The sequence below is a fragment of the Petaurus breviceps genome, unplaced genomic scaffold (assembly GCF_028583685.1).
Source record: "Petaurus breviceps papuanus isolate PSGF00001 unplaced genomic scaffold, PetGlider_PUasm1.0 689, whole genome shotgun sequence".
NCBI lineage: Eukaryota > Metazoa > Chordata > Mammalia > Diprotodontia > Petauridae > Petaurus > Petaurus breviceps.
In genome coordinates, this window is record NW_027186458.1 from 9,817,922 (window position 1) to 9,834,717 (window position 16,796).

At 46.7% G+C, this 16,796-nt stretch overlaps 1 protein-coding gene and 1 pseudogene across 1 annotated transcript in view; both read left to right on the forward strand.

Moving 5' to 3' along the window:
* Positions 1-4,774, forward strand: part of ASAH1 (N-acylsphingosine amidohydrolase 1) — a 34,775-nt gene extending 30,001 nt beyond the window's left edge. Inside the window, exons 12-14 of the mRNA XM_069104963.1 lie at positions 289-412; positions 3,376-3,432; positions 4,184-4,774. Of these exons, the coding sequence (XP_068961064.1) occupies positions 289-412; positions 3,376-3,432; positions 4,184-4,273 (271 nt within the window). The 3' untranslated portion in view covers positions 4,274-4,774. The remainder of the gene's footprint in view (positions 1-288; positions 413-3,375; positions 3,433-4,183) is intronic.
* A 446-nt stretch (positions 4,775-5,220) lies between these two features.
* Positions 5,221-11,928, forward strand: LOC138174620 (dynactin subunit 5-like; annotated as a pseudogene).
* Positions 11,929-16,796: the final 4,868 nt, after the last annotated feature.

Below are 16,796 nucleotides of genomic sequence, written 5' to 3' on the forward strand. Positions count from 1 at the left end.
GCCCTGAGTGTGCGGGGGAGCGGCTGCGGGGGAGCCCCGACCTCAGGCGGCTGCGGCTTCGGGGGAGCCCCGACCTCAGGGGCCCTGAGTGTGCGGGGGAGGGAGCCCCGACCTCAGGCGGCTGCGGCTTCCGGGGCTCGGGGGCCCTGAGTGTGCGGGGGAGCGGCTTCGGGGGAGCCCCGACCTCAGGGGCCCTGAGTGTGCGGGGGAGCGGCTGCGGGGGAGCCCCGACCTCAGGCGGGCTGCAGGGCGAGGCTTAGAGCGCTCTGCCTGTCCGTCTGTGCGCAGGCTCAAGCCCGCGGAGGGCAGGTGGTTCTTGGTGGAGACCAACTATGACCATTGGAAAGCCCCCTTCTTCCTGGATGACCGCAGGAAGCCTGCGACCATCTGCTTAAACCAAACCACCCGGGAGGTAAGTCTGAAGAGCCTTAGGCTGAGGAGCAAAGAGAAGCTGTGTGTCCTGCCGCCAGCCTTTAGTAGGCACCTACTGCATGCTTCGTGCTTCTGCTTCTGTGGGATGAAGGGGGAGCAGGGCCCAGCCCAGAGGAGGGGCTCAGACCTCGGCTTTGGGGGGAAGAAACTTGGCAGATTTGGGGAGAAATGGGGGGAGACTTGAAGGAGAATCATGTTCAGGCCACTCCTGATAAGGGATGGCTCCCAATAGGTTCAACAGGGACTCTGATCTTATCTTAACACCAGAACTTGTGATTCAGTCTGGAAAGAATTCAGCTCAGCCTTACTTGGAGTCAGAGTTGAAAAAGTTTATTTTTACGCTTTTACAGAAGCAGGCAAGAGTCCTTAGGGGACTTTTTGCAAGTGAAAGGGGGCACAGGCTTTCACTTTTAAAGGGTAGGGCTGCCATTGTCAAGGCCAACAGGATGGATGTAAGGGAGCCAAGGCTAACTTGTGACTTCAGTGCATAGATAAAAGTTAGGGCTGACTGAGAGGAACTTGTGACTTCAGTGCATAGATAAAAGTTTGAGGAGTTTAACTTGGAGATGAGATTTGGGCCAGACAGGAGGAGACAGGAGGAGATTTAGCAAGGACAAAGGAGTCACAAGGTGTTGCCTAGGCAGAGTGCAGATAGGGGGAAGGGGCAGAGTTTGAGGCTGGAAAAGGGAAACGTGATTTTACAGACTGGTTTTACAAATTGATATTACAAAGTTTTACAGACTGATGTTACAAATATAGATCCCCAGCATCCCATCATTACTGATGTTACAAATTGGTATTACAAATTGAGTTTACAAATATATTTTACAAACATAGATCCCAAGCACCCCATCACTTCTAGGTAGAAAGTGGGGGAGCTCTGGGACCTGGGGGACCTGAAGAGGGAGGCATGTTAGAGCAAGAGAAGCAGAGGCAGTGGGGTGGGAGGGGTAGAGAGGGGCGGGGAGGGGTAGGGAGGGGCGGGCCTGCTTGGAGCCCTGCCCACAGGCAGAGGATCCTGGAGGGTCTTGGGGAGAAGGTACCTCAAGGAAGGCCCTCTTGTCTGTGTTCTCCCCCCTGGAGGAGGGAAGGGCACAGGAGCCTCACGAGCTGTCCCCCAGAAAGAAGTGTTCAGGGGGAGAGGGAGTCGGAGGAGGGCACCTGGGCCCTTATAGGATGGGCAATGCCCAGGAGCCGGGGATGTGTATTGGAGCTTAACGGTGGAGGGGAGAAGCAGCTGGCCTGCCAGGGTGGGGAATGGGGAGACCCCGAGTAAGGAGAGGAAAGGAGGCGCGGCCAGGATTCCCTGCCCACGGGCGAGGGGAGGCGCACTGCAGTCGGCCATCAGGCCGTGCTGGAGAGCTCTGTTGTCCATAAAGGAACCTCCCCAGACACTTCTACAGACTGATCTGCAGAGTCACATGGACCCAGATGGTGGTGGCCATCCTTCCTTCTCCATCCATTGGTCCAAGAGGACCAGTGACATCAGAAGGGTGATGCCTTGACTTGGCAAAACATAGGTCAGGACAACTGGCCTGCTGTGACCCTGGAGGCAGTGGGAGACCCTGTCCTTTTTAAACTAGGGTGTGTCCTGGGTCTCTTTCTCTGAGCCATTAAAGGCTACCTAAGAACTAAGGCCAGAGATGACCTGGTCTACTTCCCAAAAGAATCGGTTCCAGCCAGAACAGAAACAATCTCCGTTTACACTCACTCTGAGCCATCAAACCCAAACAATTGAGCCAGGACCCAGATGACCCACAGGAAGGAGCCTCAGAGGGATGACCGACATTGGCACCATGTCATGGGCACACAACTCCAGTCTGTCGGGGTACCTACTTCCTCGGGGAATGCAGAAGAGGAAAGTTAACCTGGGAAGTGACTGCAGGGAGAAGGAAGAGGGGGCCTGCCCAGCATGGGGTGAACAGATTCTGGCCAGAGATGGAGGGAGCCCAGCGAAATTTCTTGGTCTCCTCCCAGGGGCTGTAAACTAGAAAGCTTGGGAGAGGGAGAAGACGGCCTGTCTCTGTCCCTGGTCAGATGCTGTAAGAAAGGGAGCTGTGAGAGGCCCAGAAGCCAGCAGGAGACAAAGGCCAGGCAAGGCTCCCCTGGTAAAATTCAGATCCTCCAGGGGCTGCAGACCGTAGGCCCAGAGCACAGGCAGCCAGAGGGGCCTTAGGCCCAGCAGAGGCTCCCTGAGGCCTGGGGGGCAGCACTCAGAAGATGGGCGTGGGCACATTGGATAAGAATGTGAAGGGGGTGTTCTTGTGGGAGGAAGGCCAGGAAGCACAAGCCAGGGTGTGTTTGTGTGAAGGTCACGGAGGGAGAGGTCACTGGCTCACACCAGAGACCACCTGACCAGAAAGGACATGTGGCGCTTTGGAGATTGACCCCATGCCTGGCAGTCAGGGAGAAAATGGTAGCGGGGTTGGGGGAGTTGGGGGGGGGCTCAGGTCATCCAGACTGTGCTGGCACTCTCTCCCAGCTGGAAAGGCACGAGGGTCAGAGGATGGTGATAGCGCCCAGGCTGGCCTGGATGCCGGGGAGCCTCGGCGGTCTGTTCCCAGAATGCTTTGTGCTCTGGGAGACTAGACACCTGCAGAATCTGGCTTCAGTCTCGGGGAGTCACCTCGGTGGGGAGAGAATGGAAGGGGGGTTTTATCCTTGGCTCTGGCCTGTGGGTGCAGCGTTGGTGCTTAGGGACTTAGTAAATGATGATCGGCCTCTTTCTGTTCTCCCACACCGGCTGGGAAGGGACAGTGCTGGCCTCTGGGGGGTGGCCTCCTCGCTGTTGAGCCCCAGGGGCCAGAGTGGCCTGTTGGTGAGGAGCGGGCGCTCTGACCAGGTGGGTCACTGCCGGCTCCGAGCTTCCCCGTTTGCTGGGGCTGGGGCCGCCGCTACCTTCTGCCTTCAGGACTCACTGAACACTGCACCTTTCTTTCCTAGAACATCTCCTTGGCCTCCCTCTATGACGTCCTGTCAACAAAGCCGGTACTCAACAAGGTAATTCTTGGCTGGGAATCCCCAGGCCCAGCGCTTGCCCTTCCCCTTTGGGTAGTCTGAGCTGAAGAATTGGGTCAGGGGATGCCTGGGTTAGGCGGTCCCACCTTTAAGTGTGATGGAGAGTCACAGAGGAGCAGCTAGCTGGTTGGTTGGGACAAAATGGGCAGGAAGCGTTTTCCATCTGCACTCTTCCCAGCAATAGTGTGTGGCCACATGACCTGAGGGGCCTGGATGAGAACAGGAAGACCCAGACCGTGGTCATCCTTGGGGGATGGCCGTGGGGCTTCTTTCTATAGCCACCCTGTGGATTCTGAAGGGGCAGCTTGGGGTGGTGGATAGGGAGCTGGCTTTCAGTCAGGAAGACCCCTTCTGGCTGTGCGACCCTGGGCAGGTCACTTACCTCTCTGCCTGGGAGGGGCAGTTTTCTCAGCTCCGAGCTCCTTGACCCTGGGAAATCAGGGCTGGGGTCTGTCCTTATCTCTGCCTCCTATTCTTTCTTTCTTTTTTTTGGAGGGGGAAGACAGGGCAGTTGGGGCTAAGTGACTTGCCCAAGGTCACACAGCTAGTAAGTGCCAAGTGTTTGAGGCCAGATTTGAGCTCAGGTCCTCCTGACTCCAGGGCCACCTAAGCGCCCCCTGCCCCCTATTCCAAGAATGCCTTGTTGCTGCTGTGTGAGTGAGCAGGCCGCCCAGTCTGAGGGTTGTGATCTGAAGTGACCAACACAGTCATGGCCCAGTGGTGTTTCTTACAGCTCACCGTCTACACCACGCTGATTGACGTTAACAAAGACGTGTTTGAGTCGTACCTGCGAGATTGCCCAGACCCTTGTATCGGATGGTGAGGAGCGGGCATCTGGGCCACAGCGGCATCTCAGAGGCTCTTCTGTCCGGGCACCAGGGGAGCTCCGTGTAGGCAGGCAGGCCCCAGGCCCCAGCTGCAGAAGGCAGCTAGGACCCCTGGCTCGTCCTCATTTCCTCGTGCTTGTCGACAATCCAGGGACTTTAGTCACTAATCCGTTGTGATTCTTTCTGAACTTGCCAGTAACTGCTAGGAAAATGAAGCAGTCCTTTGGAATCAAAATCACCGGCCTCTACTAAATGCATGCTGGGCTTTCCTCTTGAATTAGGGCCCTCTGATACCCTTGAATGATGGGAGGGGGTTCCTGGGGCCAGGCCCATTCCATAGCCCTGCAGGACCCTAGTCAGCCCACGATGGCACTGTGGCCCAGACGTTACATGGAGGGAGGGTGGTCGGCCCAAGAGATGGTGGTTCTTGGCTTTGCTCTTGGCCAAGTGGCCGCAGGCCTGTTTTTCTCCCCGTTAAAATAAACACGCTGGTGCAACGCTGCCTTCTGTGGTTCTGGGGTGACCGTGGGCGTGAGGGTACCTGGTGTGCAGTGGTGGAGTTCTCCACAGGGGAGGAGGGAGCGTGGCACTGTGGGAGGGCCCCTGCCTGCCCAGGCTGGCTGCTGTCTGCACCAAGTGCTTCTCTGCAGGCAAGAGGCTCTGCTTCCAAAAATTCACCCGTCCCTTGTGGTCCTAGATTTCCGTATTAAGGAGAAAGGCCTTCGCCCATCCAGGGCCTGTGTCTGCCACAAATCTGGCTTCATGGCTGGCATTTAGGCAGCACTGGTGTTGTATGTGTGTGTCTGAGTGTGAGTGTGCATGTGTGTCTTGTGTATTGAGGGGCAGCTGTGTTAAGTCTGGCGTGGGAAGCTGGTGCCCTGACGGGTGCAGATAAGCATGGCTGGGGTTGGCCAGGCCCCACCCCCACCCCCCCCTTTGCCCCTGGCATCGCCCACTGGACCTGGTCCTCCGTATCCACAGAGGGCTGACACTGGGTTGAGGAGAGCAGAGGAGTCGTGGTGCTGGTGGGACAGGGCAGCATTGGCACAGACTGCTAACGGCCCACTCACCTCCTCTTTCTGGAGACCCTGCACCCTGGGCAGCCATGACTGCGTGGCCGGCCCAGTGACTGGACACACTGCACTATAGCCCCTGAGGTCCGGCAGCGTCCACCACCAGCCCTTTGGAGGGACCAGCCACACACTGGTGCTTGTGCCGGAATGATGCAGAGCAACCCCTCGGCAGGACCTCTGGCGCCAGGCACAGCTGGCTGCGTGGGTGAGCCCCAGGTTGGGTCCCCATTCTGACCTGGGCCAGAGCGGGTGGTCCAAGGGGTTCCCTCAGACGCAGGGCCTTCACGCGGACAGTTCCAGGGTGGCTTGTCCTCTACCATACAGGGACAGAAAGGAAAGTTCCTTTTTCTCCCATGGGCCCCGTCTGCCCGCAGGACCAGACAGGAATGCGAATCACCCTTGGATGGGTCAGCTCTTAGTGGCCCAGATCGTTTTAGTTCCCTTTGGGGGTTAGGATGGGCCAAGAAGAAGAGGTGACGCTCAGGTGTCAGACCCTTCACGTGTCTCCTGGGTTATTTCAGCAGCCTTCTGATGGGTCTTCCTGCCTCCAGCCTCTCCCCTCCCCCAGGCGCCAGGCCTGACCATGCCCCTCTTGCGCTCTGTAACTCCAGCATCCCCCTCTTAGCTCTGGGACCTAGATTGGCATCTCCTACCTTTCTCTCTGCTTCCCTCCTTCTCTCATGACTGCCTCCCTGAGAGCCATCCCTCAGACAAAGAATAAAGGGAAGGAGTGGAGGAAGAAATTCCCCAAAAGTCAGTCCACACATCCCAACACTCTGATGTCATGTGCCAGTGTTGGGCAGACCCCACCCCACAGAGGACTGGGGGAGGCGTCGCCTGGCTCCCCTTTGGGGACAAGCTTGGCCTTTCAGGGTCTCATCCTTCCATTTCGAATTGCCGAGGTGATCCTTCCATCCTCCTTCTAGTCACTGGGTCCAGCCTTTCTGGGGCTCTTTGCAGCTCGTGTGAATCTCTCCAGTCTTGCCTTTATTCTTCATATGAATCACTGCCCATAGCAGTGTTGGCTTACCCATTCACCAACTGATTGGCATTTGTTAGTTTCCAATTCTTTGCTACCACAAAAAAATGTTGCTATCAATATTTTGGTATTTATTTTAGTCAATGACCTCCTTGGGGCAAATGTCTGACAGTGAAATTCTGGGACAAGTATGAATATTTCAATCACTTTATTTACATATCTAGAAATCAGTGTGCAGGTCCACCAGTAATGTATTCATGCATCTGTCATTCTGCAGCCTCTTCATCATTGACTTTTCCCACCTTTGGCATCTCTGATAATTTGTTGGATGTGAGGTGAAACCTCACTTGACTTGCCTTTCTTTTATAAATGATTTGGAGCATGCTTTTCTATGATTGCTAATAGTTGACAATTCTTTGGAGACTTTTGTTCATATCCTTTAATCACTTATCAATTGGGGAATGGCTTTTGGTCTTGCATATATCTATTCATTTTCTATATGACTTGGATATATAACCGTTATTAGAGATGATTAATACAAAGGTTTTTCTCAATGGACCATTGCCCTTATCCTAGAAGTATTCATTACTCTTGTACAAAAGCACTTCCATTACCTGTACTCAAAGTTATTTGTTGTATCTTTTGTAATTATTTTTCTATCTTTTTAGTGAAAAATTCACCTTCTTACTTACACCTGCATATTATATACTTCTAATTTTTCATTATATTTTCTTCCAAATGCCAACCACACACCCATTTTCATTCTGTTGTGGGGTATAGCATAAGGAGTTGTTCCAAACCTAATTTCTGCCAGGCTGCTTCCCAGTTTTCCCAGAAGTTCTCATCAGATCGTGAATTCTTTCCTAAGGAATTTATGTTTGCTAATTAATTGGGTCTCCAATTGTTAAGTTCAATTATTTCTGATTCTTCCTTATCTACTCTGGACCATTGATCTACTTTTCTATTTTTTAAACCATTACCAAATTATTTTGATGACTGTTGCTTTATAATCTAGCCAGAGGTCTGGAAGTTCTAATCTTCCTCCCCTTTACCTTATTTCATGACATCCCTTCATAACTTCACATCTTTTGTTCCTGTAAATGAATTTTGTTATGAATTTGTCATTCTACAAAGCACACCTCTGAGTGGAACAGCATGAAGTCTGCCCATTAATTTTAATTGTCTTGTCATCTTTATTACATTGGCATGCCCTAGCCATGGACACCAATTTCAATGATTGAAGTTTTTCCTTAGTTCTGTAAGGAACCTTTTGTAATTGAATCCACACAGGTATTGGATATGCTTTAGGAAACTGAATCATGCTATTTTATGATTTTTAAAAGCATTTTGAATGAGACTTGCCTTTTTATCATTGTCTCTGTCTCCTAAAACCTTTCTTGGGAGAGGGGGTGGGATGGAGAGGGCAAAGAGAGGAAATAGGGTGAACTCACCCTTAGGACACAGGAGGGGAGCAGAATGTGTCAGAGAGTGGAATCTGTTTATAAGAAATATACTTAAAACAGATTCAGAGTCAAAAGAAAGTTCTCGGGCAAAATAATATTGTTTCAAGAGAAATCAGAAAAACGTGTAGCAATCAATGAAGCACAAGCAGATGTTTCTCTGGAGCTCCCCTGCTTTCTCCATAATCCAGCAAGTGTTGGCAATTTGTTTTCTAGTTCCTCTTCTTAAAAAAAACCAGCCTGCTGCTCTGACACTTTGGTTCATGTATTGCTGAAGTCTGGCCTGTGTAACCTTGCTGTGCTGTGTTGTTCAGTAACTTGGATGTTCTTTGGCATTGCCGCCCTTTAGGATTGGGATGTAAACAGATCTTTTTCACTCCAGTGGCCGCTGCTGAGTTTTCCAAATTTGCTGGCATGTGAGTGCAGCACTTTAACAGCCTTCTCTGTTAGGACTGGAAATAGCTCGCCTTGATAGCTCTGATGTTCTTGGAGATTCCTTGCCTTTCCCCTTCTATTGTTTTCTTCTATTTATCCGCGTATTTGTTTTGCGCTGCTCATTGGCTCTTCTTGCTGGCCCCTGGGATTCTGCTTTCCTCTGGGTGACCTTCCCTCTCTCCTTAGTGCCTCACCATGCTCTGCCATTTTGCTTTCTTGTTCTTTTCCTTTAGAATGTTTTCTGTTGCTGAAGCCTGTAGCTTGTGAACCTCTGTCCATGGTTCTTCAGGCACTCTATGTCCCATATCTAATCCCGTAAATCTATTCATCGTCTCCGCTTCTTATTCACAAAGGAGGTTATTTAGGTCAGACCTAATGGTCTGATGGCTTTCCCTACTTTCTTCAGTTGAATTCTGGGTTTTGCAATAAGAAACTCATGATCTGAGCCACAGCTCCAGGCCTTGCCTTAACTGACTGTATAGAGCTCCACCTTTGGCTGCCAAGCATATCGTTGGTCTGTTTTCTATATTGACCCTCTGGTGATGTCACCTTTTGTTTGCGAGATGGGAGCTTGCAGATATGGAGCTGAGCCAGCTACTCTATGCTAAGTCCGAGTACATGGAGACAGCACCTGGAAACAAAGTCAGTCTTCAGTCAGTTCTGTGTGGAAGCCAAAACATTGTCCTAAATGGAAAGACGATTAGAATGAATGACTGCATTATTCGAGGAGCTCTGGCAAATGTCAGGACTGGCCACCACTTGTGTTGTGACAAGCCGTAGCGTCATAAGACCACCATTTAAGAAATTCAGCAAAGGAGTTGCATTCTTTCCTCTACACATTGGTGACCATGTCTTCATGGAAGAGGATTGCGTGGTCAATGCAGCCCAGATTGGTTCCTATGTCCACATAGGCAAGAACTGTGTAACTGGCCGACGCTGTGTGTTGAAAACTGTTGCAAAGTTCTAGACAATACAATATTACCTCCTGAACCTGTGCTCCCACTGTTTGCTGTCTTCTCAGGCTGTCCAGGACTCTTCTCTGGGGAGCTCCCCGAGGGCACCCAGGAGCCCACATCAGTGTCACCAAAAGCTATCACCAGAAGTTCTTGCCACTGACGCAGGTCTAGTACCCGTGTCCCACGCCTCCAAAGACTAGAACTCTAGGAAGGACTTTGGATCCAGGATCTTGTGCAGTCTACTCCTCCCACTTCTGGCTTTTTAAAAAATTTCTCAGTCTTTCCAACTCGTATTTTCTCCAGATGGTAAACGTGAAACCACTGGAGGAATTGTCTAGAGTGTTACATTTAATTGAGATCTATTTGTAGTCACTTTATTCCAAGCTGCTTTTGAACTACAGAATTATTTTTGTTTGATTCTGTAACTCCACCATCCCATGGATGAATGGGGTCCTGCTGAATCAAACCAGGAAAAAATTCTCTTTGAAAGACTTTCCCAGGAACAAAGTTACTTTGCTGTTACATTATATACAACCACAGAGGCAGCCTACCTACATGGACACATGTACAATGAATGGCTTTCTTGTTACTAAATAAATGCAGCCAGCCGCTAAATTTGCCCCTAAGTCCTGAAGAAATTGATAGGTGTTTATGAATTTTCAAAGTTCAGACATTTAATAATTTGTGATCATCATGAAGGTAACATTGGGAAACAATGGCTCCTTTTCTCCCAAACTACATGGAGCTATATTCAGAATTTGAGGCAAATACACGGATAGTTGGATGGTGATTGGAGAGCTCCCTGACTGCTGGATTTAAGGCCCTTTCACGTGATGTGAGTAGGATAAAAGCTTAGGCCTAAAAGGCGTTTTCTAGTCATGGTGTGGGTGGCTTCTGCATCCTGGATTCTGAGTCCTTAACACACCTGACCCTGAATCCTGTGCCCTACCCAAAGCTCTTTGGAGTGGAGATGAATCAGGTCAGTGGTCATTCTTTGTTCCACAAAATAGCCTGTAGTATTTGGGCAGGAGCCAATGTCCTGTTTCATTGATGTTTAACATTTGTAAATTATGTTATTCGACGTGGGAGGAATGACATGAAGTTGGCACTCCCCACCCCAGGTGGTTTAGAGAGCAGGGCTAGCACCCTTCATTTGACCCAAACTGCACAATACAGACAAGTATTTCTGCATCTGGGCTTTTTCCCTGACATTTGCACCACGTTGGATATAAGCACTTGCAAAAGACTAAATGTTGTTATTGATGGAGTTTATTCATAGCACCAAATATCATTCACACCCCCTCAGTTGTACCCTCACCTCTGGGTCTAGCAAGACATCACTAGAACCGAGGCTAGAGAAGAGGGTTTGGTCTTCTGCCCTCAAAACCGGTGCTAAGATGGCATGTCCCCTGGGAGTTAGTAACTTTGAAATGAGTAGCAAAAGGAACCTGTGTAACACATCACCGAGGGCCCTGATACTTCTGAACTAGCTGTGAATGATAGAGATACTCTGTTGTGTACCAATAACCATGCGGTGTAAACCTTCTAGCTGGTTTGTTTGTACTTTTATGTACTTAAATTAAAAGCCTTTTAAATGGGAAAAAATATAAAAGAGTGTTTGCTATGAATAGAGAGCTATCTTGACAAAACTCTATTAGTCTCTGCCCTGCTTCATTTTATGTTCCTAGGCCAAAATATCCTGTTATTTTAATTATCTTTTGATTTTATGCTTTAGCATTCTAATCCCCTAGGATGAATGTGACTTTTTGGGTGTTATTTCTAAATGTTGTACATGTTTACAGAAAGTAGCTTGGCAATTCCCTAATGGCAATTTAACCCTCCTTGCTCCTCTTCTTTAGTTCTGGACCCAGTTTCTTATCCATTTTCCAAGGTATATACATTGAGGGACAACCATTACAGGTTTTGCATCCACTTGAGTTATCATATGTGGATGACTAGATCAAATGCTTTGGAATGGTCATAGATCTTGTCTAGGAGCTTCTGTGACAGTCCAGGGCTTAGAACCAGAATCATGTCATCTACAGACAGGGGGATCTGGAAGAGTTTACTATCTCTATGGAATCCTTCAACTTTGGTCCTAATTGGGCCTCTGATAGCTGTGTTTTCTTTAAAACTGTTTTATCCGTCACTACTTTTCTCTGTTTTATGAGGCAATATTGCTCATCATTCTCATAACCCTCTCTGCAAAATTTTGTAAATTGATTTACTAGCAAAGATGGGAAGGGCACAGAGGCCCAAACCTAGGCTGATTTCAACAGTGCATTGGCTAGAAGTTAAGTATAGTAATTGATCTAATAGTAGGGGTAGGTGGTGGATGTTGTTTATGAGAAGAGACCCCAAAATCTGAACTAGTCTTAGAAAGAAGTTCATTAGGTCATATGATAGAGGAAAGCAAGCCAGAAAGGAGATGTGGGTTCTTCCCATCTAGACTCTGAAAGGTTGACATTAAATAGGATTTATTTAGTCAAGGTACCCACGAGCCACAACATAAGCTTGGGTGGACCCATCACCAGTTCTCAGTGTGTAACCCAAAACATGAATGCTTTGGGTGGATCCAAGACCTGGGGAGAACGTAAAATGCCTTGTAGGCTTCTCCAGCATTCTTAGACAGTTACTAGGGTGAGGCAGCATTCTGGGTGTGGACAACCTTTAGTCACATAAAGTTCGATTTGGATAGCATAATAATTCCTCAATGATACAATAAATCATTTTCCCCACGTGGAGTAGGGAGGGAACTGACTCTCTTCTTATAAAGGAAAGACCCAGAGACTTCTAAGCTTAAGTTAAGGAAGAGGAAGAAGAGGACAAAAAGAGACGTCGTCTTTAGTTTTTTAAGGTTAGAGTGGGCAGCTCCTCGGCTCACTGGCCAGCTCTCTGACATAAGCCCTTCCCCTTGACAAAGGGATTGTTGTGTCATCTCAAAGCAGCAGCTCTCTGAGCACTGATACTTGTGTTTTTATATGTTTCATTTCTAAAAAAATATTTTCCCCCAATATGAATCTATTTTTTTTAACATTCATTCTTTTATTTTTATTTCCAAATCCTCTTCCATCCATTGAGAAGGTGAGCAATGTAACAGCTTTTATACATGTGAAGTTTTGCAAAACATATCCCCACATTAGCCGTGCTGCAAAAAGAAAAAAAAAGAAAAAGAACTTTTCTAAAAATTTCCCATCTCCTCTCCCATCCCCTGCAAGCTATGCTGTGTAACAAAGATTTTTTTTTAATACAATTTTATTTTCAGTTTCAAATTCTCTTCCTTCCTCCACTCTTTCCCACCCATTGAGAAGGCAAGAAATATGATATCCATCATGTATATGAAGTCAAGCAAAACATTTCTGCATTAGCCATGCTCTGAAAAAAAAAAGAAAGAAGGAAAAAAGAAAGTGAAAAAATATGCTTCAATTTATACCCTGCACCCATTACTTCTCTCTCTGGAGGTAGACAGCATTTTTAATATGACTCCTTTGGAACTGAGTGGGTCACTGTATTGATGAGAGCAACTAAGTCTTTCACAGCTGATTCTCTTTACAATATTACTGTTACTGTGTACAGCATCCTCCTGGTTCTTCTTAATTCACTTTACATCAGTTCACATTGTCTTCCCATGTTTTCCTGGAATCATACCCTTCATCACTTTTTTTCAGCATAAATAGTACTTTATTCCCTTTGGGCTATAAGAAATGATGAACAGGCTGATTTCAGAAAAACCTGGGAAGACTTACACAAACTGATGCAAAGTGAAGTGAGCAGAACCAGAAAACATTGTATACACTAACGGCAATATTGTATGATGATCAACTCTGAACGACTTAGCTATTCTCAGCAGTACAATGATCCAAGACAATTCCAAAGGACTCATGATGAAAAATGCCTTCCAAATTGAGAGAAAGAACTGATGGAATCTGAAGGTAGATAGAAGCAGACATTTTTCACTCTATTTTTTTCATAATTTTTTCTTTGGGTCTGTGCCTTCTTTCACAACACAACGAATATGGAAATGTTATGCATGACAGTACATGTATAACTGTATCAAATCACTTACCATCATAGGGAGGGGGAAGGTAAAAAAGGAAGAGAGAAAAATTGGAAACTCAAATTTTTAAAAAATATTGTTACATGTAATTGGGAAAAATAAAATATTATTTAAAATAAAAAAAATAGCATTCCATCACATTCATCCACCTCTTCTTTTTCTGCCATTTTTGGTTCCTTTTCCTTTGCTATCTTTTGGGTATTAATCTACTAGTGGTTTTGCTGGTCAATGGATATGCACAGCTTTTTGATTCTTTAGGCATATATAGTTCTGTATTGTTTTTTAGAATGGTTAGATCAGGTCAGAACTCCACCAACAGTGCATTAGTGTCCCTGCTTTTCCATACCCCCCCCCCCCAGCATTTGTACTTTACTTTTTCTGTCATCTTAGCCAATTGGATAAATATAAAGTGGCACTTCGTAGTTGTTTTAATTTCATTTCTTTAATTATTAGTGATTTAGAATATTTTTCATATGACTATTGATAGCTCTGGCTTGTTCCTCAGAAAACTGCCTCTTCATATGCTTTGCTCATTTATCACTTGGAAAGTGGCTTCCATTTTTAGAAACTTGGCTCCATTCCCTGTACATCTGAGAAAGATCTTTATCAAAGACATTTGCTACAAAGATTTTTTTCTCAGTTTCCTGCTTTTCTTCTAATCTTGGTTGCATTGGTTTTGTGTGTACAAAATCTTTAAATTTATGTAATCTAAATTACTCAGTTTACTTCCTCTGAATCTCTCTCTTTTTTTTGGTCATGGACTTAGTCTTTTCATTTTTTTAAATTTTTTGAATTAAATTTTATGTTTATTTTTAGTTTACATCATTCATCTCCACGAGATTGAGTTACAAATTTCCTCCCCATCTTTACTCTACCCACTACCCCAAAACAGTGATCCCACTGAATCCCCCCTCCCCCAATCTGTTCTCTCCCATATCCTCCTCCAGCCCCCCTCCAATTTTCCAGTAGGACAAAATGTATCGCTGTGCCCCAGTGCCTGTATATCTTATTTCCCAGTTGCATGTAAAGTCCTTTCATTTTTAAAATCAACTTGGAGCTGTGCCCCCCTGTAATGGAAATGCAGATTTAAAGATCTTCCCTGCCCCTAGGCTAAAGTGCACCAGAAGCCTGGGGTGGGAGGCTTGTTTTTCAGTAGATACTTCTTGATTGGCCAGTGGGTCCAGAAGGTTGTTACATTCTCTGAGCCAGGAGAAGGCTATATAAGCCCTGATGTGTAGCTTTGTTTTGAGACTCACTTTGAGAAGTGTTCTGTGATTTGATCTGAATTCTGGGAAGCCGTTGTTGAGAGTCCCCCGGCTTTGAAAAACCCAGATGTGGAAACCCAGATGTTGACTGGGTATGGATGTAATGGTTGGACAGTTTGGAAATCTGTCTACTTGATCTGTTAATGTCTTGATAATTCTGTCAACGGCTTCCCAGAATTCAGATCAAATCACAGAACACTGCTCAAAGTGAGCCCCAAAACAAAGCTACACATCAGGGCTTATATAGCCTTCTCCAGGCTCAGAGAATGTAACAACCTTATTGACCCACTGGCCAATCAAGAAGTATCTACTGAAAAACAAGCCTCCCTCCCCAGGCTTCAGGTGCACTTTAGCCTAGGGGCAGGGAAAATCTTTAAATCTGCATTTCCATTACACCCCCAAATCACAAAACTGAGATCCACTAGTAGGTCCATATGCCCAAAAGCTCAAAGAAAAAGATTAACGTCCCATATATACAAAAATATCTCTAGCAGCTCTTTTTGATATAACAAAGAACAGGAAACACAGTAGGTCCCTGTCAGTTGGAGGATAGCTGCACAAATTATGGGACAGGAATGTGCATGTAAGGGTTAAGTGACTGAATGTACTCAAGTACACGCCACCTACAGTCAGTTACCAGGTGCCCAATCAGTTTAATCACAGGCCAATTATAAATTTAAAAAGGAATGAGGCTGTACAACATGTTTGGAGAGGACAAAGAAACTTGATCGTGCCCCAGAGACTGTCTCTCAGCTATCAAGCAGGTTAAGAAGGGACAAATTCTAGCAACTGGAACAAGGGTGACTTTTCAGGACACGCTTCAGGAGGAAATGCTTGGGCAGAAGGTCAGGAGAGGCCTTCACTTCAGCCTGGTCTATATCTCTCTTTCTCCTGGCTACTCCCATCTCTTCTTGGCCAAAAGAGGACCTTGTGAACTGGGAAGGGTCTGGAGGATGTCGAACTTCCCATTCTCCCACTCATGTCCTAGCAGCATCCACAGTTCAAAAGCCAAGGCTCTATGGACTGGCAAATTCACCAAGCTTAAGGGGAGCTTCTTGAGTACCCCACACGTGGAAGAAAAGGAATTTCAGAAACCAGTTACCCCTAAGAAAGCCATATGTATTCTCTAAGGTCAAGATTACTCTCCCATAGACTCTCTACATACCTGTGGGAGAGGATGGAGAGGGGTGAGGCATGTTGTACTGTAACATCTGTTGTTATTGTAGTGTGTGTGTGTGTGTGTGTGTGTGTGTGTGTGTGTGTGTGTGTAGGAGGGAGCACACCAGTGGGGCCTTGAGCCAACTGCTATTGAGAATCACTCCCAACACCTCAGGGCTGTCCCTAGAGTCCTGAGAGGGACATGTAGCTAGTCTCATTCTGGAACCATGAGTCCAGAGTTCGGGCCACATGATAGATATGATTCACCAAAAGAAATAGTGAAAGGGATGGTTTCAGAGTAACTTGGGAAAGTGTGAATGAACTGATGCCAAATGCTGTGAGCAGAACAGGAGAACAGCTGATGAGATAATGATGGTGTTTAGGGTTAGAGTGGGAGGGTAACCCTAATCCAACGACATTGGAAAGAAAGAAGTCAAGTTTGAAGGACTTAATATCTCTGATCAAGACAGTGACAAAGCACAATGCCAGAGGACAAAAGACTGAAGGCCACGTTCCTCCTAATAGACTGTGCAGTATGTGTTCTTGGACAGAGCAAATGTGTGGATTTGTTTTGCTTGGCTAGGAGGTTTGCTATGCTTATTCTCTTAAGAATTGGGGGGTGTGGCGTGGCAGAGTTGGCTGGGAGAGGGTAATAGCAATAGAGTAGAAAAAAAAGAAGAAAAATAAAAGAGGAAACAATGTTTTTTAAATGCACAGGACAGAACAGGAGGAGGTTCAAAGAAGACACAGACAAGCAAGGCAGCTTTGAGAGTGACATGTAGAATTCACATTCTGTGTAGAAGATACTTCTGGTTTCATGTGTAACCAGCTTTTTCTGTTCAATTTAATACATATCTTTTGGTTTTCTTTTTGATAGTTATTTTTATTATTCATTGAATTCAGAATAAAAAATTAAAAATAAATAAAAATAAATGCATTTTGATTGACTGAAAGATCTTCATCTAGGAGTACCATTGTGCCCCTTGGGCTGTCTACCCACTGTGGAGAGAGTTGGCATGTGGTTTGTATACAGAGGCAGACCTAGTTAGCAACACTTAAGGGATGTCTGACTCCAACCGTACGGAACTCAGTGGTTCTCTCTCTCTCTCTCTCTCTCTCTCTCTCTCTCTCTCTCT